The 25,417-nt window shown below is 39.9% G+C and overlaps 1 protein-coding gene across 2 annotated transcripts in view; it reads right to left on the bottom strand.

The window, feature by feature from the left end:
- garem (GRB2 associated, regulator of MAPK1) overlaps positions 1-22,629 on the bottom strand; it is a 100,258-nt gene extending 77,629 nt beyond the window's left edge. For both annotated transcript variants that reach the window (XM_048528701.2, XM_048528699.2), the window contains exons 1-2: positions 22,226-22,629; positions 15,361-15,501 (exon numbers count right to left, since the gene is read on the bottom strand). In XM_048528701.2, coding sequence (XP_048384658.1) covers positions 15,361-15,501; positions 22,226-22,334 — 250 coding nt within the window. In that variant the 5' untranslated portion in view covers positions 22,335-22,629. The remainder of the gene's footprint in view (positions 1-15,360; positions 15,502-22,225) is intronic.
- Between the last annotated feature and the right edge of the window lie 2,788 nt (positions 22,630-25,417).

The following is a 25,417-nucleotide window of genomic DNA, read 5'->3' as shown; positions in this document are numbered from 1 at the left end:
AAGCTAGCCATTTGGATAAAAATTGGCTTGAAGGTAGGAGACAAAAAGTGGTGGTGGATTGTTGCTTTTTGGACTGAAGGCCTGTGACCAGAGGGGTACTACAATGAGTGGTGCTGGGGCAACCGCCTTTTGACATTCATACAAATGATCTGTATGTGAATATAGGGCATATGGTTAGGAAGTTTGCAGATGACACCAAAATTGGCAAGTCAGCGGACAGTAAAAAAGGTTAGAATTTAAGAAGGAATTTAATTTAGATAGTGTGAGGTGCTGCATTTTGGTAAGGCAATTCAGGGCAGTGTTGCTGAACAAACAGACTTTGGGGTACACATTCATAGTTCTTTGAAAGCGGAGTCGCAGGTAGACAGGATAGTGAAGGAAGTGTTTGGTATTCTTGATTTTATTGGTCAGTGCATTGAATACAGGAGTTGGGATGTCATGTTGAGGATGAACAGGGCATTGGTTAGGCCACTTTAGAATACTGCATTCAATTCTGGTGACCCTGCTAAAGGAAAGATGTCGTTAAACTTAAAAAGGCTCACAAAATATTTACAAGGATGTTGCCAGGGTTGGAGAGTTTGACTCCTAAAGTTTTAGCATGAGAGGGCAAAGATTTCAATGGGACCTAAGGGGGCAAGCTTTTCTTGCAGAATATGGTGCATGTTTGGAACAAGCTGCTAAAAGGAAGTGGAGGAGGCCGGTACAATTACAACATTAAAAGGCATTTGGACGGGTACATGAATAGTAAGGCTTTAGAGAGATAGGGGCCAAATGCTGGCAAATGAGGCTACATTTATTGAAGATATCTGGTCAGCATGAACGAGTCAGATTGAAGGGTCTGTTTCCATGCTGTACAGTTCTATGACTCAGCAGAGATTAGGAATAAATCTGGATATCTCATCCATTCGCTGGAAGTGAAATTCCAATAACAAACAAGAACTTTGACATAATAGACAAAGTAGCTTGCTTGATTGGCAGTCCATCCATTGCCTTAACATTTTTCAACTTCTAATGCAGCAAAGCCCCAGAATGCGTACATGCAATTTTTCTATGTTGAGTAAATGTTTCTTATGGGGAGTGCAGCCAAAGTCCTGCTGCACAAGGCTGGGTGAGGGAAATACAGGTAGACAAGCAGTAGCAGCAGACTTGTCCAAGTTCTTTAAATACCGCAACTTTCCCCCTAGAGTGGTCAAGAACACCCTTGAACGCGTCTCCTGCATTTCCCGCAACACATCCCTCACACCCCGCCCCCGCCACAACCGCCCAAAGAGGATCCCCCTCGTTCTCACATACCACCCCACCAACCTCAGGATACAGCGCATCATCCTCCGACACTTCCGCCATCTACAATCCGACCCCACCACCCAAGACATTTTTCCACCCCCACCCTTGTCTGCTTTCCGGAGAGACCACTCTCTCCGTGACTCCCTTGTTCACTCCACACTGCCCTCCAACCTCACCACACCCAGCACCTTCCCCTGCAACTGCAGGAAATGCTACACTTGCCCCCACTCCTCCTCCCTCACCCCTATCCCAGGCCACAAGATGACTTTCCATATTAAGCAGATGTTCACCTGCACATCTGCCAATGTGGTATACCGTATCCATTGTACCCGGTGTGGCTTCCTCTACATTGGGGAAACCCCTCTCTCCCTATTTATTCCAGAACCCTTACCCCATCCCCCTCTCTGATGAAGGGTCTAGGCCCAAAACGTCAGCTTTTGTGCTCCTGAGATGCTGCTTGGCCTGCTGTGTTCATCCAGCTTCACACTTTATTATCTTGGATTCTCCAGCATCTGCAGTTCCCATTATCACAGTAGCAGCAGACTTAATAGTTGGGAGTACAGAGTTGCTGCAGTCATGTTAAAAATGTCACTGAACAGGTGCAAGATTCCCAGTTCACACTGGCATTAGCAATAGAGGTAGAAAGAGGAATGGGTCCTACAACAAGGGAGCAGGTAGGAGATTGAAAAGCAAAAATCTATAAGTTTGCAATCTTTGGATAACTTCTGGTGCCAAGAGCTAGTGAGAGTTTAGGAATAAGCAGATAGAGCAGATGAATGTGTGGCTGATACAGGATAGGACGCTTTAGATTCTAGTGTATCTGTTTCAGGGAAGGTGAGATGTTTGCAGGGTCTGTCAGATTTCACCAAAGCCAAAAAGGGGCCAAAATCCTAGTGAGCAACTTTGCTGGTGGTGTTGACAGGGTTTAAGCTAATTTGGCAGGCTCGGGATACTGAATGGAAGTACAATAAGCAGATAAATATTAAAGAATAAACAACTCAGTCTGGAAGGCTGAACGTATATGGTCAGCTTAAGGCACAGGGGAGCATGGTAAGGCTGGATGGCATTTATTTCGATGCAAAGAGTACAGCGAATAAGGCTGATGTGTTGAGGGTGCTGATCATGGGGGTATCACTGCTATCACAGAGACATAGTTGAGGGAGGTGGAGGCATTGGCAGATCAATATTCCAGGGTATAAAACTTCAGGCAAGAAGGAAGTTTTATAAAAAGGGCAATGTCACTATGCTGAACAATGAATCAGTTACTGCAATAAAGGATGACATATTAGAATGTTCTCGACTTGAGGCCATTATGGTAGAATTTAAAAGCAAAAAAATGGAGGCAATTGTATTGTTGAAAAGTGTACTATATACTTCCAAAAGGAGAGAGTCAGGGAGAAATAGAAGGGCAGACATATAAGCAAAAGGTAATAAGAATGATTTTTAACTTTCCAAATGTTAACTAGCTTAAACAAAGTGTGAAAGGTTTAGAAGGGGTAGAATTCTTAAAATGTAAACATAGATTTTTAAAGTAGCACACAGAAACTCCTAGACAGGATGGTGCTGTCTAGGGATACCACAGGGGTCAGTGCTGGGTCCCTTGCTGCTTATTGTGCACATTAATGATCTAGACATCAGTGCAGGAAGTCCAATCAGCAAGTTTGCAGAAGATGCAAAAACTGATGGAGTGGTAAATAGCGAGGAGGAAAGCTTCAGGTGACATGATGACATACAGAGACTAGTCAGAAGAGCAAACAGTACTAAACAGAATTTATTCCAGAGGCTAGAGGTGATGCAGTTTCTGCTTTTTTTTGGGGGTGGGGTGGCTTTGCATGGGGAAGAATACATGTAGTCATAGAGCTACACAGCACAAAAATTGACCCATCCACATCATTCATGCCAACCAAATATCCTAAATTAATCTAATCCCATTTGGCAGCATTTAGCCAATATCCTTCTAAATTCTTCCTATTCATACATCCATCCTGATGCCTTTTAAATATTGCAAATGTACCAGTTTCCGCCACTTCCTCTGGCAGCTCATTCTACACATGCATCACCTTCTGCAAGAAAAGTTGCCCCCTTAGGTCGATTTTAAATCTTTCCCCTCTCACCTTAAACCTATGGCTTCAAGTTTTGAACTCCCCATCTTGGGGAAAAGACCTTGATATTCAACCTGTCCATGCCCTGCATGATTTTATAAATTTCTACGAGGTCACTCCCCCCACCATGCTCCAGGAAAATAGTCCCAGCCTATTCAGCCTCTCCCTATAGCTCAAACCCTCCAGCACTACCAACATCCTTCTAAATCTTTTCTGAAGAGGGTAGGCCATTTAGAACAGACAGGGTAGGCCATTTAGAACAGAGTTGAGGAAAGACTTCTTCACGCAGAGAGTGGTAGATATATAGAATGCTTTGCCCCAGAAGGCAGTGGAAGCCAACTCTCTGGATACTTTCAAGAAAGAAAGAGATGGATAAAGCTCTTAAACATAGTGGAATCAAGGGTTACGGGGATAAGGCAGGAACGGGATATTGATTGTGGATGATCAGCCATGATCATAATGAATGGTGGTGCTGGCTCGAAGGGCCGAATGGCCTACTCCTGTATGTATTGTCTATTGAACCCTTTCGAGTTTCACAACACCCTTGCTACAGAAGGGAGGCCAGAACTGAACAGAGTATTTCAAAAGTGGCCTAACCAATGTCCTGTACAGCCTCAACATGACCTCCCAACTCTACACTCAATCTACTGACTAATAAAGGCCAGCATACCATATACCTGCTTCATATCCTGTCCACCTGGGAGTCCACAGAATCTTTGGTTTTTGTGTCATATTTTTTCTGAACTCCATTTACTGTTGTTTCGAAACAAATTCTGCTGCTGTTATCCACAGAATCCCTACAGTGTGGAAACAGGCCATTTGGTCCAACAAGTCCACAACATCTCTCCGAAGGCCATTCAACCCAGACTCTCCCCCCCCCCCCGCCGACCATATAACTCTGCAGTTCCCACGGTTAATCCAATTAACCTATACATCCTTGGGCTGAGGAGGAAACCGGAGCACCTGTCAGAAACCCACACAAACACAGAACAACGTGCAAATTCCTCACAAATAGCCACCAAAGGTTGGAATTGAATCCTGGCACTGTGAGGCAGCAGTGCTAACAAGTGAACCACTTTGCCGCCTTCCACTTTCAAGAAACTACGAACGTGCGCTCCAATGTCTCTTTATTCTGCAATGTTCCCCAGGAACTTTCCATTAAGCATGCAAGTTCTGACCCAATTACCTTTATAAAATGCAGCATCTCATGTTTATCATAAATAAACTCCATGATGAATGGTAGGACCCTAGAAAGTAACAGAGGAAGCTGGTGTGCAAGCCAAAAGATTCTTGGTGGCAAAAAAAAGGACAAACAAGGTGATCAAGGTGGCATATGGGGTACTTGCCTTTATTTGCCGAGTCATTTGATGCTGTTAAAGGTCATTGATTATGATGGAGCTGTACAAGAGGTTAGATCAGCCACAGCTGTGCAGTGTGCGCAGTTCTGGTTGCCACATTATAAAAGGAGGATGTGACTACACTAGAGAAAGAGTGCAGGTGAAGATTCATCAGGGTGTTGCCCGAGCTGGGGATTTTAAACTATAAAAAGGGAGGAGATAGGTTGGAGTTGATTTCCTTCAAGCAGAGAATACTGCAGGGGGGTGGGAGGGGCGGATGACTGAGGCATACAAAATTATGACAGGAAAGGATAGGGCATATAGAAAGAAGTTTTAGCCCTTAGGACAAGGATCAATAATCAGGATACTAGATTTAGGTTAACAAATAGGGAGTTTAAACAGAATTTAAGGAAAACTTTTCAGCCATAAAGTGGTTGGCAGTTGGTAGTACTCTGACTAAAATGTAGTAGAAACAGAAGCTATAAAATTTTTTAAGAAGTATTTAGATGAATATTTGAAATGACATCCTACAAAGCTACAGATCAAGTGCCAGAAAAGTGGACTAGATACGGTGACAACTGAAATCACAATGGGCCAAATGGTACCTTTCCATGCTGCAAAACTCTCTCTGCAATACTGGTGACTGACCATATTTTACTAATGATCAAGAGTTAACTGATGTGGTTGTAAATAGTAAAGTTCAATTTGTCCTGCTTTTTGCAGGAAGAATATCCTGGGGCAATTTTACGCTATCAGATAGATGCCATTCTTGTTGCTCTACTGGAGCATGTTGGCTAAAAGCACAAATAGTTCATCAGTATTTTTAATAGCATCAGGGCCTTTGCAATGTCTCCAATCATTTCTAGATATTACAGGATAAAACCAACTCACTGAAGGCTGGCATCTACAATGTTGGGGACCTACAGACAACGCTGCAACAGATCACCCACTTGACACTTCTGGCTGAAGGTGGTTACAAGCTTTTCAGTATTGTTTTATTGTAGTGATGTGCTGTGATCCCCCATACTTGCAGGGAGGTATATTAACAGAACTTCTTTCTTCTTTCCATTAGTTGCTTAATTTTGCATCATTGTTCACAATGGAATAAGGAAGGGCTGCAGACTTTTAATTTAATCCTTTGATTATGGGCTTGCTTAGCTGCATCCCATGATCCTTTTGCTAGGTGGCATGGAAGTAACCTGTCTTTTAACTAAAAATGAGAGTTCAGTTTGAAGTTATGTCCATTGCTGTTTCTGGCATGTTCTTCTGTTTCACAGACTGGGAATGAATACACCTCTGCTGTAAATGGTCCACAGGCTCAATAATTCCCAGCTCAAACTGCTAGCTCTGTTCAAAATCTCTCATCTTGCTTGGTGGTGCCATATTTTACATTAAGGTGCCATTGTTGTCATGTAACTGGGTTAATAATTCAGAAACACAGGCTAATTCCCTGAGAACATGGATTTAATTCCGACTAGAGAACAAGTGGAATTTGAATTCAGAAATTAAAGCTGAAATTGAAAGCTAAACTCAGTAATGACAGCCATGAAATTATCACAACTGCTGTGAAAACCCAAATTGTTAATGAACATCCTTTGAGGGGAAATCTACCATCTTTACCTGGTCTGGCCTAAATGCGACTACAAACCCACAACAACGTGACTGACTCTTTACTACACTCTGAAATGGATTAGCAACCCATTCTCTTCAAGGGAATTAGGGTAGGCATTGAATGCTGGCCTTCCCAAGTTCCCGGAAGGAATTAAAAAAAAATAAGGTTACCCTCAATGTGACCACAGAATTTGTCTCTAAGGACTGTGCTGTGGTTGCTCCTACAAATACAACATGTATGTAACAAGGCAGATTGTTTGAAATGACGTTAGGTTGGTCTTGCCCTCTTGTTGGGTCTCCTCAACACCTTGTGCAGACACAGTCTTGCAGCTATGTGCTTCAGGCCTGACCACCAGTGGTGGTCCCATCTAATCTTGGTAAAGAACACAGACTTCTGTCACTCTAAGTGCATTCTGCATGCTTGTTGCTCTCCTAATTGGTATTTCAAATAGAGCAGTTCTGATGTATCAGTCAACAGCTGAGAGAGATGGGGATTGATGGTAAATGGTAATTGGAAGGAGGAAGGAGGAAACTTCCTTCCTAGTAGATGTAACAAAGAGGTGGACCACTCCAGCTGCATGATGGTCTGGCCCAGGATTCCAATGGTCCTGCATTCAGCAGCTTTGATGTTGGCTTTCTGTAGCAATGACTAATATGGAAAAGACAGGATCCTCGAAGATGAACTTTGTCTTAAATTTTTTTAAAAAATCTTATACCTGTTATTGATGTAAATATATGCCAATACTTTTCACTGGATTTTTTGTAAAAATACAAGAGACAATTAGGATTCTATTTTAAAATGTTACGGGGGTGGGGGGGGGGGGGAAACTATGCATGATCAGTGAAAGTATGTCATTGGTCAATTCTGGTGCCAAGAACATTGTGATATTTTCCATGCAGTTTCAATCCTTTTAGACTTGGTAGCAATTTGATTCAAATGAGTGCCTTGCTAAACCTTTAAGGGATTGCTGGGGATCTGGAGTCACACGTAGAACAAATCAGATTTCCAACGAACCAGACACATTTCTTACATCAACAATGGTTTTATGATCACCATTGCAGGGAATAGCTTTTAATTCCAGATTTAGGACATGAATTTGGAGTCTACTAGCTGCCATAATAGTACTTGAGTTGATGTCACCTGGGCCTCAAGATTATTGGTTCAGAGATTTTACCACAATGATGCCACCTCTCCTATTCTAAATGGACCAGCCCTCCTACTCCGAATGACAGTGACAAATGGAAAATGATTTTGGCAAAACAGCATGAGATCGTGAGTTTAGAATCAGGACACATAAACAGAGACAGTAATGTATTGAAAAAAGTGCAATTGATTGTTTGAAAATGATATTAAAACAACCATTTCAAATGTTTCTCATTTGCTGCAAATGTTGTCCTACAATACCACCACAGAACTGAACTCTGCCACCCACACATTAAAAAGCCACACCCATGAAGTTAGCTCTTATTCTTGCTGCCAGAAGTTGCAAGTTTGACAGGTACTAGCAGGAGTGCTGCAACTCCACCCTTGTAGCTTGATGCAACACATTACAGAGCATTCAAACAAGTATTTTTCAACAAAGTTCATCTGTTTTTGACTTAAAGTACTTGATAAACAATGCCACCTCTGCACAGCAAGCTTTTAAAAACATTTGCTTCTTCCCAACTTTCCAGCATCAGCACTATTTACTTTTGTACAGTCCTCAATGCCTCTTATTTAAAGTAGGTTTCCACATGTTAGAAACCACACAATTTAGACAAGAATTTAGTCACAATATCCACTTGCAAATTACCCTTGGAAAAGAAACTATCTTGGCTGCTCACAGAACTAAAGTGAAACTCTCAGCTCTTCTTAAAAATCCAAGCGTTGTCTAACAAGATGCAGTTATAGCCACAGAAATGTTCCATTTTGCAAGTTCCATCAATACTTTTTTCAAATTCATGTGATTCAAAACAAAACTATAGAATGAAGGTACTCAGCCGATCACAACTGAAATGGCTCTTCAATCAAACTTTTACTTTATTACTTGCAAAATACTCCCCCACTTCTCTTGTCTCATTTAATTCCTGAAGGACAAACCAAATCTTCCTAGCTAATTGGGGTAGAAATGTGGTAGAAATGGAAATTCTCTGTTACACATCTCAGGAATACCTCATTTTCATCCGCTACCACATTGTCCTTTACGTGTATTATCAAGGCTCATAAACACTGGGGTAGTAGGCAGAGATAACAAGGTATAGAGCTGGATGAACACAGCAGGCCAAGCAGCATCAGAGGAGCAGGAAGGCTGGCGTTTCGGGGCCTAGACCCTTCACAAGCTTCAATATCTCCCCTCCCCCACATTTGGTCCTAAGACCCATCAAATGCCCAAGAAAATTCAAATTCACAAGTGACCATGAAAAATTCTACTTTTGGAGGCGGGGGTGAGGGGTGTGAACCGTGAGAATCAGCAAGGAACTGCTCCAAGTTCATTCTCTGCCATTCTAGCTGCTGATAGGCTTGTTCTGAGTGACCCTGATATTGGAGGAGAAGCTGGGGAAGTGATTGGCTGCCGTTTGCATGTCGCTGAGGTTACAGGTGGTTGAATGCGGGCCTTGAAGGGAGTTGCCTTTGGACAAAGAGGGGGTGCAGGACAAGAAGGGACTACAAAGCATATGAGGCAGTTGAGAGAGACTGCAAGGCCAGGAAGGAAAGGGACGACCCAGGGTTGGGAGAGTGGGGGTTTTAAGTGCAAGACAGAGAGATGGTGATAACAAGGGCAGGGTGCAGGAGGGAAATACTGAATACATAGGAAACAAAATAGCTTTAAAACTGTCAAAGTAATACACAGCTAATCTGAAGCCAGGTAGATTTCATATGCTGAAGAAATGAATTTCTTGAAAATGAATATGGAACTTCCAACTTGTGGCTTACATTCCTTTTCTTGTGACAATTTAAATAGTATGGTTTCTAGCTATAATTTCCATGATCAGGAAGGAATGATCACATCTGGAGGGAGGCACAGACCAAGTGAGTGCGTTTTTCAGGGATTGGAGCAGGGTAGAAATTCAGTGCAGAGATGTAAAGGCATTTTTCTTCTTTTGGCTGAGTTTGTAAGATATTTTTAACAGGATAAATTGAAGTCCAAAATAGGGTGCTGAGCACAAAGAGCGACATCACAGGAAAACCAAGTTCATTGGTTGGTAATAGCTGCTAACCTGGCTATTATAAAGATATTATCTAATATTCAGACAAACCAAGGTGGCTTAAGGCAGATATGTCTTGTGGTCCTGATGGTTGCCTTCTAGAATATGAAAAAACTAGCTACACAGGTACAGCATGCATTAATGGTAATTTTCCAAAAATAATTGGATCCTGGAGAAGTATCAGAGGACTGGAAAACTGTCAAGATGACATGCTATTCAAAAAGGAAGGCATGCAAAAATCAGTAACCTATGTACCAATCAGGCTAATATCTATTGCTGGAAAAATATTTGGAATCAATTATTAGGGAAGTTAAGAACCAAGCATTTGAAAAATCATAATATAATCATGCAGAATTTACATGGTTTCATGAAACGGAAATCATGTCTGATTAATTTATTAACTTTTTTTGAGAATGTCTCAAGCAGAGTGGACAGAGGGGAACCAGTCAGTGTGTTCTATTTGGGCTTTCAGAAGGCATTCAACAAGGCACCTCACAAAAGGTAAACTCAAATTAAGAGCCTATGGTGTTGTTAGTAGCATATTGACAGAGAATTGGCTCATGAGCCAAGGGGGGGATAAGGAGATCTTTTGCAAGTTGATGATCTATGACCAGTGAGATTCCACAAGGATGTACAGGTTAAGTCACCTGGCTGTGCTAAAAAGATTGCCCTGCAGTGTCTAGGAAGGGGATTGTTTCATTGGAGGCAGATCAGAAAAGGTTTATTCAGAGGATACCTGGTATGGAGGGACTGTTGTATGAGCATGCCCAAACAGGTTGGAATCCTATTCATTGGGGTTAAGAAGAATAACTGGTCATCTCATTGATACGTATGGAATTCTTAAGGGGCTTAACAGAGGAAATGCCAAGAGGATGTTTATCCTCAAGAGACAGACTAGGACCAGAGGGCATAGTCACAGGATAAAGAGGCACGAATTTAATACTGAGAGGAGGAAGAATTTCTTCTGAGAGTTGGAACTCTCTGCCACAGAATTGTGGGCAGAGTCCTTGTGCATTTTGAAGGCCAAGATAGACAATCTTGATCGGCAGGAGAATTTAGGGTCATGGTGAAAATTCAGATCAGTCATGCTCTTATTCAATGGTGAAGCAGAATCAAGGATCAAAATAACCTGATTCTGCTGTTATTCTTTATGGTCTTCTGGTATATGACGTTTTCTGATGTTTTTCCCTTTAAGCTTAGTGGAATTTAGAAGAAGTCAACAATATCCTCAATCAGCAAGTTCTCATTCTTCAAGTGTCCATAAACTCTGCACATCAACACAAATTTTGAAAGTATTCATACAGTGATAGAAATCTAGAGTACAGAAGGCGCTACCACCCATCAAACTGCACCAATCAAAAACAAGCATCGTACCAGCCTAAACAAGTAAACACTTGCAGATGCTAGGAATCAGAAACTGCTGAGAAAAACTCAGCAGGTCTGGCAGCATCTGAAGAGTGGAAATAGAGTTAATGTTTCAGGCCCAGTGACCCTTCTTCAGGGAGAGTCATAGGTCCTAAAGAAGGATCACTAGACCTGAAGTGTTACCTCTGCTTTCTCTCCACAGACGCTGCCAGACCTACTGTGTTTTGTTAGCAATTTCTGATTTTGTACCTAACGATTCAAACCCCATTTTCCCCACACTTGGTCGACATCCTTGCATGCCTTGGCATTGCAAGTATCCATCTGAATATTTAAATGTTGAGGGTTTCTGTCTCCATTTTCCTTTCTAACAGTGAATTCCCATTAAGAATTCCTACCACCCTCAGGATGAAAAAGAAATTTCCTCTCATCCCCTCTAAACCTCCTGCTCTTTACTTTAAATCTATGCCCCTGGTCATAGATTCCTCCAAAGGGAAAAGTTCTTTCTTGCCTACGTTAATTTATGTCAACCATGTCCATTTCAGTTTCCACTGCTCTAAGGAAAACCACCCCATTCGTCATTGTGCAAAACTCTCCAGCTCAAGCAACATCCTGATAAATCTCCTCTGCACCCTCTCACGTGGAATCACATCCCTCATACACATGGCTGCCGCCACACCCCCCCGCAATCCCCAAATTGCTTAACTCTATTTGACAACATCATTAACGTCACACCCCAACACCAACTCCCAAAGACAAGTCTGGAAGATAAAGAATACATGGTGCAAAGAGAAAGCCTGAAATAGCCAATATTATTTTGGCCATTATGACTTGTACAGGCCTTTTGAAGTCACCAGGCCTGTCTAAAGACCAAGGTCAAATGGACTCCATGCTATCATAATATTGATCAAAGAAGAAAAAGAACACCACTCTCTAATTTCAGGAATGTGACACTTACACCTAGTTCCAAGAAGGGAGATAATTTTTAGAACTCTTTTTATCTCCGTATTTCACGTCTGTCCAAAGCAGGGAAATAGCAAGCACATACTCCTGAATTATTGACTTTGTGTCTCTCTGGGAAGATCCCCTCTGCCAAAGTGTGGATTTAAGCCTTTTAAAAGGAATCGCTAACATGGTTCTTTGTTGTAAAGAAAATATTAAACTCATTTATCAATGCAAGCAAATCAGAGGACCTTTGTGGATTGAGTTCTTAAGGTTTTGACACCCAAGAAATTTCTTCATAATGGTGCAACAGCGTTATGACAACATGACTGCAACTGTCTTGAATGGGGGGCCTGAAACAGATGCCTTCAAAATTCAGACTATGGTCAAGCATGTCTGTAGGTAGCCTATAACATTTAAAATCTGAGTGACTATTTAATTCAAAGACCAAATGGTTTCTGGCTCCAAATTAAGTGCTAATTGTAAAATCTGATTTCAGTTGTCTCTGTGCCAAACTGGCCACCACAGGTATTCATGATCTAAATCCACAAAGATGGCCTCAACCGTGATCATGTTGTGCTACATGTGACTCTACCACACAATTCTATATCTGTAAAATCTTCCTTAGTCCTTTTTTGATACCACTATCTTGATAAATTGTTAAGATTTCTCTACCTTAATTAGTTTGTACAGTTTTGGACTACTTGTTACTCTGGTTAGATCCTTCGCATGCAACTCTTACACCTATCATGTTATTCCAGTCATTTGGTTTGTCTCCAACACAACATTATTTTAAATTATTTCTCTGCCTCATTTAATCGGATTGTTGTTCATTCCTTCACTTGTTATTCAGCTGTTGACACCTTATTCACACCATGAAACATTCTTGATCACCTGCAGTGACCCATTATTTGGCCTGACCACTCTCACTATTAGTAAGATCTTTTGATCCCTCTGCCTATAAATTCTGTGCCTGCATGCTCCTCTCTTACTTTATCTCATGAAGGCGCAACACTCCGAAAGCTTGGTGATTTCAAATAAAACTGTTGGACAATAACCTGATGCTGTCTGACTTCTGACTTTGTACAGCACTGCAGTGTCATTGACCACTCCGTTGCAGATAAGCGCGCTCTTGGTGATCCCTTCAATTCTGCATGCAAGAACAACTTAGCCTGACCCTGAATTCTGCCAAAAGAAGTCATATCAACTTACATGATCTGTCAAATATTCCACCTCCCATACACGTCAAAGACAACATTCTAGAACATACTGTTCACTTCTCATACGTGAACAGTCAGCTCTCTCAAAAGGCTACTATTGGTGAAGAGATCAAACACCAGATCAAATGTGTCAGTAAGTGTTTTGACAAAGACCTCTATCAGTCATCAAACATCCAATTGTACAGAGCGGTTGCCATCCCAATACTCCTATAGCACAGCAAAAATTGGGCTGTGTCAGCAACACATAAGAGAGGTTGAGAATTTCCAAAGGGATTGCCTCCACTGGGATCAACAGGAAGGTTGTTGAACAAACATTAGTGTACCTCTAAAAGCTGGATCCACAGGTTTGAGGCAAAATTCTTACAAGATCAACTTTGATGGACCAGAGGCTGTCCGAAAGTCCAAAAAAATTCAACACAGCAAAGTCTTGTTTTGTTAACTCTCAGGTGATCAATGTCTCAGGAGGACAAAGAAAATGCTTCAAATTAAACTCCAAAAGAAGTGGTAAAATTGACATTAATGATGGGAGGAGCTTGCTACCAATATTTCAAAGTGGCATCCAACACAGCCCTCAAGCTGTATCACATTTTGAATCACATATCATTATATCTTAACTGTAATGCAAAGCGTGGCCAAGAAAGAAAGGAAGTAAACCCTGTATGCTGGATCTCATACTCTGTGAGACATCCTGTCCTGTGTGCTCAAAAGTGTATGTCAAGAATTAGCCTGTTCAGTCACATGAATGCCCATGGCAGGGACCCACAAGAGTAGAAGCATCCTCAAATCAAAAGAAGGCAGCAAATAGATATCTTAAAACAAAACCATTAGTTAGCAATGTACAGGATTACATTTAAAATATCCACAGTGAGAATAACTCATAAAGACATAGTTCTGAAATATTAATTTGACTCCGAGCAGCATGTTTAGTCCTCCAAACAAATTTGTTATTTACCAATTCTCAGAATAAAGCTGGGGATGATGTCAACAGGTGTTGTAATACAGATCAAGTTTGCAACATTGAAAGATTTTCAGTAAGACAAATCATATTACTCATAGATCAAATAATGTTTTCATCTCATTTTTAAAGCACAATGTTTTTCTTACTAATTTATTCACAGGGTATAAGCAGTGCTGGCATAGTCAGTATTTAATGCCCATCCCTAGAGATACTACCAAGATGGCATGGCAATTCAGTCAATTCATTTGACCGTTAGGAGCTGACCACATTGCTGCGGGCCTGGAGTCACATAGTCCAAGTAAGGATAGGTATATTTCCTTCTCAAAAGGCCATGGGTGAATCAAATTTCTTTATCATGGTCAGTATCAACAACATTAGCTTTATTCAGTGATCTACATTTAAATATCCCAGCTGTTCTGGTGGAAATGTGAGTCTTTGAATCATAAGTCTAAACGCCTGCATTACTTACTAGTCCAGTAAAATAAATTCATCACTGCCATAACCTTGTTAACTGTTGGCAGCTTTTAATTATCCCAGAACAGGATACAAAACAATTTATTATCACAATAGCACAACACTGTACACAACTGTGATATTTTAATTACTGTCACGGCAGTTCCAAATAATCGAGGAAACAAATGCTCCTATAAAATAAGATATTCCAATAAAAGAGTTCATTAAAATTTAATACATATGTAACCACAAGGCAACAGGCCAATCTGTAAGGTGCAACAAACATAATTCAACAAATACAGTATTCACCACTGTCCTAGAACTCAGCAGATAATCTTAGTAGCAAATATCATAACGTTAAAATCAATGCTACAATGCATTAACTCTCAAAATAACTTGCACCCTAATTTGATTGCTGTAGGAAATACAGAAGTTGCATTAATGCATTCAGAACTGCTCACTAGCAGGGGTGGGTAGGTATGTGTGCACCTGCGTGTGAAAGGGAGAGGGGGAAATCTAATGCAGAAAAAAAAATAACAAAGTACTCAACAATACCACGATGGGTGACAGCAATAGAAATGTACAATTTCCAAGAAGTTGTATTTCTCACCTTCAAGAACACAAATTATACTAACTTTCTTTAAAAAGTTTTAAGGAAATGAATAAGGTAACTACAATGCTGGCTCTAGGAACTTAGTTTACAATTCAAAATTTCTTTTTTAGGCAACATCTTGACAGCCCATACACAAGCACAGCAATAAATCTAAGATTTTGATTTTGCTCATTTAAAGAAATAAGCCTGATCTTTTCATCATCAACATTAAAAACACATGCTCCTATTTATGATATTATAGCCAAAAAGATTAGCCTTTCTGGTGAAAGTAATGTATTTATCCAAGTCTTACCACCATAATGAACAGGAATCTCTATTTTTGGTCCTATCACATAGTGACCTTCTTCCAAACTGTGCGCAGTAATAGTTGTCCATTGTCGGCAGGAATGAAGTAAAACCAAATCATTTTCACGAATCCCTTCCACAGTTTCCCCTATAAGAAAAATGTATTATTATAGGTACCAAATAAACTGCATGAGCTTGTTTGTAATGGAAGATTCTTTAAATGACATCATCCATCCTAGTGAATAAACCAACAATTTGAACTAAGAAAAACTGAAAGAATTTACCACAGAAATAGACCAGTCTAAACTATTTATGCCATGTGTATGTTCTACAAGAGCTCCCTGCCACTACTCTCCATCTAGTTCATTTGTATAATCTTTCTGCTCCCTTTAACCCCTCTTGCACTTGTTCAGCTGTTCCATAAATATATCCTTCTAATTTCCTCAAATACACCTTGTTCCACATTCAAGTATTTTTAGAAACTGCTTGACCATATCACCTATTGACTTTTTTTGGTGACTCTTGCATTTAAGTCCGAGTTTATTTGAATTATATGTATTCATACATCATTCATTCTATAATCTCATTTTAACAAGAGGAAACTGAAATTCATAAGTAATGATTTTAAAACTCTCAAGTTGAGATTTGCATCAGAAATTTACAACTAAATCTCCATTTGCCCTGGAGGACTCAGGCAAGAATTGCAAAAGAAAAATCAGCTAAAGGTGTGCCCATTCTAGTCTGAGTAAATATGTGTCAAAATCAGGTCAATATATTTAAATATACAAGTCTCTTATTGTAATTACATTTACACTTGATATTTCCATCCCGGTTACTCAATAAACATGCATTATTCAGACTAACTCCTTCAGATAAAACTATTCATTACGCTGCCACTTTGAACAAATTCTTTGTTTCTAAACAACGTTCCATGACATCTTTGTCATTTCATTTCTCCCACCTTTTACTCTATTCCCGACCTTCCTTTATGTTCTTCAATGCTTCCTATTTCAAACGCCATAAAGCACATTACATAACAAGAAAAGGGTCACTGGACTCAAATGCTTTGCTTTCTCTCCATAGATGCTGCTGACATGCTGAATTTCTCCAGTGATTTATGTTTTTGTTACATCTCTACGTTCCTTCAGTTCTGAACAGTCATTCTGGATGGGAAACATTAATTGTTTTTCACTCCCAGAAGACACTAGATCAGTTGAGTATTTCAACTATTTCTATATTCTAGCTTTCCAGTACCTTCCGTATACTTGTGTAAAAACTTTCCCACAAATTTAGAAGTTTAAGGAGTTATCTAATGCAAGTTTATAAAAATCATACAAAGATTCAACAGTAGATATTGAGAAGCTGGAACAGATTTGGGGAAACGACAATCACAAGCAGACTGCCATACAGTGCAAAAGTACTGCAATATTTCCGACAGGGGATTTTAATCAGGGCTCCTTCAGAAACGCAGAGCCTTGCTTTCATTCTGACAGTTCTTACAGAGTGCAGAACGGCCAGGTGAAGGCAAACCGCAATGCCATTTTAGCGGTCAATAAAACATGGAGATGGAGGACCACAGCAGGTCAGACAGCATTCGAGGACTGCTGTCTAAAATTTGAAATTTCGAGTTTGGATCCACATCAGTCAGTTGCTATAATTTGTAATTTAAAGGTCAGCCATTTTCACAGCTTCTGTGAAAGAGTAAACACTCATTCTAAACGTGGAGGTTAGGATGCCAGGTAAGTAGCGTGTCATGGGTAGGGTACATAGTGCCAGGGCATAAGGCAGCAAAAGGACAATGTAAATGATGGTGTGTTTAGCGTAAATTGGGATGGATTGGAAATATCAGGACTGACAGGAGCTGGTTTGGGGCCTGGAAATGGCCAGGGTGGGGGTGACGTAAAAAAATTGAATGTATGCTCCTATATCTTATCATGTTATTGTATGTCACAAGTTGTGGGGGGAGGGGGTCAGTTAAATAACCACTCAAAAGTTAGACTAGGTATTTAGTAATCTAAACTGAGTAACTTCCTAACTCTAGCTGAACCCTCTGAATTCTCCAATACTAATTCACCTTTTTGAAACGTTCCAGGTGCAGGAAAATTGTCTACTTGAAGATAAATTCCCAGGCAATTCCTTCACAGTCTGTTACTTTGGAGATTCTGTGGGGTTCCCACATGCCCCTCCTATCTATGCTTCAGAAATAATTATCTGGCCATTGAAAAATTTGGGCCGCTGTTGCCTTGATGGAAAATTCTCAAACAAAAAGTGGGGAACACTGGATATTTCAAGGTTAAAAACACGTTCATTAGGAGCAGTGGAAATTTAGAACACTTTGTTTGGAGTTTCTGGACATTTTTTAATCCATTCTTAGGATATGGGCACATCTGACTGAGCCAGGATTTATTAGCCATCACTAGTTGCTCTTGACAAAGTAGCAATGAGCTGCTTTCTTGAACTGCTGTAGTACATTTGCTGCAGGTAAACCCACAATGCAATTGAGAATGAAGTACCAGGATTCTGCCCCAGCAAGATTGGAGGAAAGGCAATATATTTCCAACAGATAGTAGGAACTGCTGATGCTGGAGAATCTGAGATAACAGGGTGTGAAGCTGGATGAACACAGCAGGCCAAGCAGCATTAGGGGAGCAGGAAAGCTTTGACGTTTCGGGTTGGGACCATCCAGCTTCACGCCCTGTTATCTTAATATGTTTCCAAGTCAGGATTGTGGCTCAACTGAAATTTTCATCAGCTAAATAGGTCAAAGATATGCAATCAAAACTAATGCATTCACTTGCCATAATCTAAGTAAATAGCAGAAGAAGTCAACAGACTTAATGGCCTAGCTCCATTCCTACATAACGTTCAATTTGCAAAACTTATTACATATTGTGCAATGCAATATTAAACAGCCAAGATGATGCTCTGACTGAATAGAATTCAAATAGATATGGACACTATTTTTAACAAGTGCTTGCTATCATTCAAGTTATTTGACGAACACAAAATTAAACACTAAATACAATAGCTCATATCAGCACTTCTTAGAAGTATATAACCAACATTGTTACCATTATCTTTATAATCCAGTAACATGTTGAAATGATATGTTTTCTTACATTATAGTGACCAACATAAAAAAATTAATTCATCTTAGCTGTGAATTTTTAAAATTCTTTCACTAGATGTGGGCATCATTGGTTGGGCCAACATTTAGTGTCCATTCCTAATTGCCCTAAAGAAGGATTGCACCACATAGGGATAATGTACAAATATTCCAAATAACTGCAGTTAATTAATTTTATATTGTTTATTAAGGCCCACAGTGATTGCTACTGACTAATCACAAAGGCCTAACACACTTAATATACCTTCTAATCAACTTGCTCCAAGATATTATTTACACACCTCTAGTACAGAAGGGACTTGAATCAAGATCCATCTCAGAGGCAGGGTTACTACCTCTGCCCAATCTACCCCAAAACATGCTTTTAATGCAGTTCACTTCAGGGCTACACTAGTTGTTTTGTCATCATCTAATTCTGTGCAAAAGCAAGCAGAAGTCCTAAATCATTTCAAACATCTTTCATATTACCAAAACAACTAAGTGCCTTCCAAACAAACATTTGAATCATCTTGAATATTAATTGCGCAACCCAAGTCCAAGGCACATGAAGTGAAGTGCTCAAATTTTCTTAATGAATTCCATTTGAAGCTTTTCATGAAAGATTTTGGCAACTTTGAATAATGATATTCTCTGCAAATATTTGATAACTCACAAAATAAAGCATGACCAAACACATTTAAACATGATTAGATCAACCTATGACCAGCTACTGAGTTAACCTCAGACTTAAAACAAGTTCTAACTACTGAACTATGCAAATTGGCTTAGACATATTTAACCAAGAGTATTAAAAAATTTCAAATAAACATACTACTTTGCTCAATGGTTTAGCAAAGAAGAAAGTTACTAACTAACACAGGTATTCTATGAAAGATATGCACAACTACAGGGGCCTTCCCTGTAAATTACTGTAGCACAGTTTATCATGGAAGTTGGAATTTACTCCTAGAAAAAAGATGCTAGCAATTTCAGCGAAGAGGTTAAATCGCATAATCGAACCAATTCAATGCAAGTCATTGATTTGTTTTCTATTTTTCTATTATTTCTATTTAGAGAAATCATCCTCCTTTTGGGTCCTGGCTCAAGCAAAAAAAAACAAGTACTTGAAAACTATTTTTCTTTTGAAAATACACTTTCCTCTATACTTTATCGTATCAATACTCAAGACTCCGTCAAACATCAAACTATATTTAATAATACTACACAATATTGACATCTGTATAATGACAATACTGCAGTCTTGATCATTATTCCAAATCTGCAATCCCCAGATCTTGAGCTCATCACTCCAACAATAATTCTAAATCTCATGTAACTATTACTCCTGTACAGTTACACATTTATCTATTCATTTTTATAGAATTGGAAAAGATGAATGTCCCACAAAATCAAGTCAGTTCATCAACAATACTTTGTATTAGTCTATATAAAACTACAGAGCTGGTGTCAGAAACAACCAAGACAATACTTTTCCAGATCAAAAACTGGACTCGGATGCAAACTATAACATTTAGAGAAACACCCACAAGATTCACAGAAATCACTGATTCGGTTCTAAAAACATTCTGAATGGACTGCCAAAATATAAAAACATCCCCCTATATAAACTATTCAAAATAAGTTTAAATTGATTACAAAACATACGTATACCTAAAATCATTAATTATTCTAGTTTTATGCTGCCCGGCTTATTAATTTTTGGCTTCAAATCAGAGATCAATCTTTTTGCAGATAGTGAGCTGGTTGCTACACTTTTTGAAAATACATTTGTCAAAAAATGTTTTTAAAAATCCATTAGGCCTTAAAAAGGCTGCATAGAAATTCTAGTACAAATGCCCTCATTGTTTTTGCACCAAGAAAAGCTTTCAGCAAGTTGAGCTACTTGAATTACATTTCTCGATTTTTTTTAATAACCTTTGGTTTACAAGAATACTTATACGCTTTTCCAGCTCATCTTGCTGAAACAAGAGTCATCAAAAGCAACTAGTTCACTTCTGGGGTAAATTATCCATAATCCTTTTTGCAATGAAAAGTATTCTAAAAATATGACAAGGAGTTGGGGATTGTGTTTCATATTTAAGGCTGAATTGAGATATCTAGTTAACAAACAAAGTGCTGGAGAAACTCAGCAGACCTGGCAGCATCTGAGAAGAATTTCAAATCCAATAAAACACAAGAGCAGGCATTCAGCCCACTTTGTCCTTCAGAACACGATGCCATTCTAAACTAATCCATTCCACTTACACAGTCACGTATAACTCCAAGCCTGTGAGATTTATTATCTGCATACCTTACTTAGGCCACTAACTAATACAAACCGAATAAGTGAACTTCCATTGCTATTATGCGATTCTAGGAACTTTAACACATTAATACAGTATCGCATATTTAAGATAACTATAATGTCAGAAATAATATTGTCTGTTCAACTCTCTCCACAGATGCTGTTCAACTTAAATTTCTCCAGAACTCTATTTCACATCTATATCATCCACAATACTCTATTGTTTCTACTTGCTAAGAATATCAAATGCAAAACTATCAAAATGTATTTACATCACTGTCATTGTTTCTCAGATTTTAGTCACAAGTTAGGATTGAGTTTTAGTTTTGAGTATTTTTAACCCTTCTTTAGAATTTTAGACTTTTGGCTCAAGTGGAACAGAAAATCATTCACTCTCAGAGTCAAAGATGGAATAAATAAAAATAAATAATAAATTTAACACTAAAACATGTTAATGGCTAATATAATTTTGATGTTCGTTGATTCTAGCACAGTAACAGCACTTGACAAGATAATTGTTTCCTACATAATACACTGATTTTACTCTCAATTAAGAGACATAGAGAAACGCCTTACTACTCCAATCTTCAAATTTCCTGAACTTGGATTGACTCAAGGGATAAAGCCCTATCAACTATCACACTGTTTATTCAAGAGGATTCCTTTATAACCAAATTCACTTTAGAACTGCAGAGTTAGGTGGGACGTGTTATAATATTGTATATCATCCACAAACAATACGGCAGAGAGCAAAAAAAAATCTACAGAATACGGAAACAACGTCTACTTCCGGCACACTGTCTTTCACCTTTGGACTGCAGTACACTGATTTATTAGAAAACTAGTATTTGGTTCAGTTACCAAATATCCTGCGGGTTATATCTTGCTCAGGCCATTCGGCAGACCAACTGCGGCTACAAAATTTACAACTTTTAAAGTATTTGTATATATGACCGTAGTTTGACAACATTCTACAAAACTTTCTCATGACTTCCAGGAACACACAGCTGACCACAAAGCCTACTAAAAGATAAATTATGTCTCTACACAGAATTTTAAAACGAAACACGTAAATACGCTGCCTTCTAAACTAAATCAGCTCAAATCCTCCCTATCGTGTATCAACCTTTACAACTACAGTACGATGTTTCCAGACACAAATTCGAACAAATATAAAAGTTTAGATATCGATCCAACTTTCACGTAAATAGACTTTGAAATTGCTGCTTCTATTTATTATTCTCAATACTGGCCATTTGAAAACTGCGCAACGAGCGCTGAGAAGATCTACACAAATCCCATTCCCGATCTTTTTGCAGATATTTGATATAAGTTTTAATGACTGTGCTTGACGTTTCGAGACCGTGGCCTCAGGGACTGATCCAACCGGCCCCTGACCTCGGCTGGGGACTCAGCCTTCCCCTTTACCCAGACCCCGGCCCGGACGCTGAGCTTCCTCACCGCTCTCCAGCCTGACGAGCTGCGGTAACCGGTAGGTGCTGACCAGCAGGTCCAGCGGCCTCGACACGCCGCTCCACTCAATCTCCTTGGTGCCGCTCAGTGTCTCCATGGCGCCCGGCCCCGGTGCTCGATCCCGGCCGGGGGCGGGGGCGGAGGCGGGTGGCGCTCAGCCGCAGGTTTTCCCGGGGGTTGGGCTGCGGCCGCTTGCACTGCTGTCGAGCTGGGCTTGCCGCCGGGCTCCCGCAGCGCCATTACCAGGAGTCACACGCTTCACTCCGGGAAGCGGCCGACCTGCCACTCGCACCAAACGACAGGACACAGCAGCGACAGCGGCCCATCCCGGCTCCGCTCCCAAGCGGGGCCCCTCCCCCGAGGCTCTCCACCAGCCCCGAACCAGCCCCTCACCACACAAACCGCCCCCTTCGTCTGCAAGTCCCCTTCCTACCGCAACGCTCCAAACTACAGCCCGTCACCCAATACCACCTCCCCATTCCGCCCGGTTCAACCCCACCCCATTCCTTCTCAGCTAAAAGATTTTTAATTGATAATGTTATGTTGAATGCGAGGATTTCTACGTTTGTAATTTGGTAGAGAGGTCATTATTTATCAATTTCTTCTTGTCTTGGTTTTCTGGTCTGTTTTTCCCAAATTCCTTTACGTCGATTTTAATAGTTGTTGCGTCTAATCAAAATCTAGGTTATAAGTAATAGTTTTAATTTGCTGTTTATTCTTGCCGTATGTGCTTTCTGAATAGCCCCAGATGTGCTGTTAAGTGGATGGCTAAATTAATTTCCATAATTGCGGATGTTAGTGATTCTTTTTCAAATGTTCTAATTTCATTCCAGCAGGATTTAAGTCGTCTCTCCACATCAAGGGTGGAGTCAGTGAGTCAGCTTTTATTTGTACGGCAAACAATCAGACTTGTTCTGATTGACCCAGACTTAAGGTGCAATTTGAAAAGAAATAAATAGTTCCACTGTTTAACTAATGATGGTTCAATTCTGCACAGAATTAAGTGAGAGCTCACCTCGCTACTGGTCATTACACTCAACACTGCAACTTTTGGAAATGTGGCTATTTCTTGTTAGCTGTAGATCACTCTATTTATCTATATATAATTATTTTTCCATTTATTGAAATGTTGGGTCAATTTGAAAATGAACGGCCATTTCTCAAATTATTGTGTGGGAAATTTTAGCATATCTATATTTTATATAGCAACATATACATTCTTGCTAAATCAAAATGATCAAATAAGAACAATAAAGAAATGCAAATGAAACAAAAATATAAAGTGTTATAACCATCTGATGTTTTGAATTTTTTAAAATTGAGCTCATGATGCCCGTTGTAAAAGCTTGTGCACACAGGATGAGTCAAATCTCCCCTTCAATGCAGCAACAGTTCTGAGATTTTAATGCGTGTGTTTCACTTTTTTTTGGATAGTTTTTGTATTGCAAATCTAAATAATGTGGGCCAGTGCTAGTTGACTCATTCATAATCTGCATTGATTTTTCCTTTATTTTAAAATTCACCAATATGTACATTATTTGCAGGTTACAGACACTAGATGCAGAGGTGCAAATGGCCAGCTTTTGTTTGTACTCGCTTATGGGAGGAAAGCATCATTGGCTAGGCCAGCATTTATTGTCCAACCTTAGTTGCCCTTGAAAGTCATGATTGGCTGCCTTATTGAACCACTGCAGTCCATGTGCTGTGGGTAAACCCACAAAACCATTGGGGAGAGAATTCCAGAAGTTTAACCCAGTGACAGTGAAGGTACAGCAGTATCTCTCTGACAAGATGGTGAGTTGCAACATATTTGCAGCTGTTGTCCTTCTCGATGGTTGTGTTCATGCCTCTGTAAGGTGCTGTCTAAGGATTTTTGGTGGATTTCTGCAGTGTGCCTTTTAGATAGTATACATTGTTGCTACTGAGTGTTATTGGTGGGGAATATGGATGTTTGTGGTTATGGTGCCAATCAAGTGGACTGCTTTGCCCTGGGTGGTATTAATCTTCTTGTGTGTTGTTGGAGCCACACTCAAGGCAAATGGGGAGTATTGCATCACGCTCTTCACGTATGCCTTATAGAACACCTCCCACTGACACAGTAGCTGCTCCCAATCCACTTCAGTCAAATCATATGTTTGTCTAAAAATAACCTTTTTCCAGTTTAGCACTTTTATTCCTTGCTCAGCCTTCCCCTATTCCTAAATGATCCTAAATCTAATTGAGCTTGGTCACAGTTATGCCTATTCTTTGTTCCCTGTTAGCTAACCAATCCTCAATCTATGCTTGCATGACTTTTAAGATTTTGTAAGTGCCCTGTTATAGCATCCATAATTATAAATTCAAACATGTTCCATACAACAGAAGGCAAATAGCATAGTGGTAATACACTAGTAATCCAGACGCCCAGGCTAATGTGGTGAAATTTGAATTCAGTTCACATATCTGGAATTAAACACTAGTCTCATAGTGATCACAAATACTGTAAAAACTCATACAGTTTACTAAAGCCCTTTAGGGAAGGAAATCTGCCATCCTCACTTACTCTGACCTACATGCAGCCTCATAGAAATGTATTTGATTCTTAAATGTCTTCTAAAGTGGAAGTTATATCAAACCTCTCAAGTTTAAGAAAATAAATGCTATGAGATGAATCATGCAACATTGACTTAGGTACTGGAAATAACACTGCAGATTCCTCCTTACTAATATATTGAGTTAGTGCCAAACTTGGGAGAACTGTCAAAGACTTGTCAAACATAGCCAATATAGTCATACCGTGGAATTAATCATCCCTTGCAGACAATGTCGCAGACTCCATAATCACCATCTTTGGCAATGGCCTAGCCCACTACCAGTGATATGCATTTGGCTGGGAATTACACTGGTATTATCTCTGGACCACAGAAGTCTCATGGCATTGGTCGAACATGGATAAAGAAACCTCGTGCTGATTACCGCCTCCTGTCTTGCTCAGCTTGGGATAAATCAGACTTCTTTCACATTAGAAGTATGGAGGGTGGCAGAAGCACTAAATGTACACCTACTGGCAGGCTTCAGTGTCCATTGGGAAGAGTGACTCAACAGCAAGAACAGTGACGAAGTTGGTCGAGTTAGAAAGGATAGTGCTGCTGACAGGTGGTGAGGAAACTAATGAGAAGAAATCTGCTGTGGATGCATAAG

The sequence above is a fragment of the Stegostoma tigrinum genome, chromosome 5 (assembly GCF_030684315.1).
Source record: "Stegostoma tigrinum isolate sSteTig4 chromosome 5, sSteTig4.hap1, whole genome shotgun sequence".
In the NCBI taxonomy this organism is placed as follows: Eukaryota; Metazoa; Chordata; class Chondrichthyes; order Orectolobiformes; family Stegostomatidae; genus Stegostoma; species Stegostoma tigrinum.
Note: the sequence above shows the minus strand (reverse complement) of the source record. Positions and strands in the feature narration are given on the sequence as shown.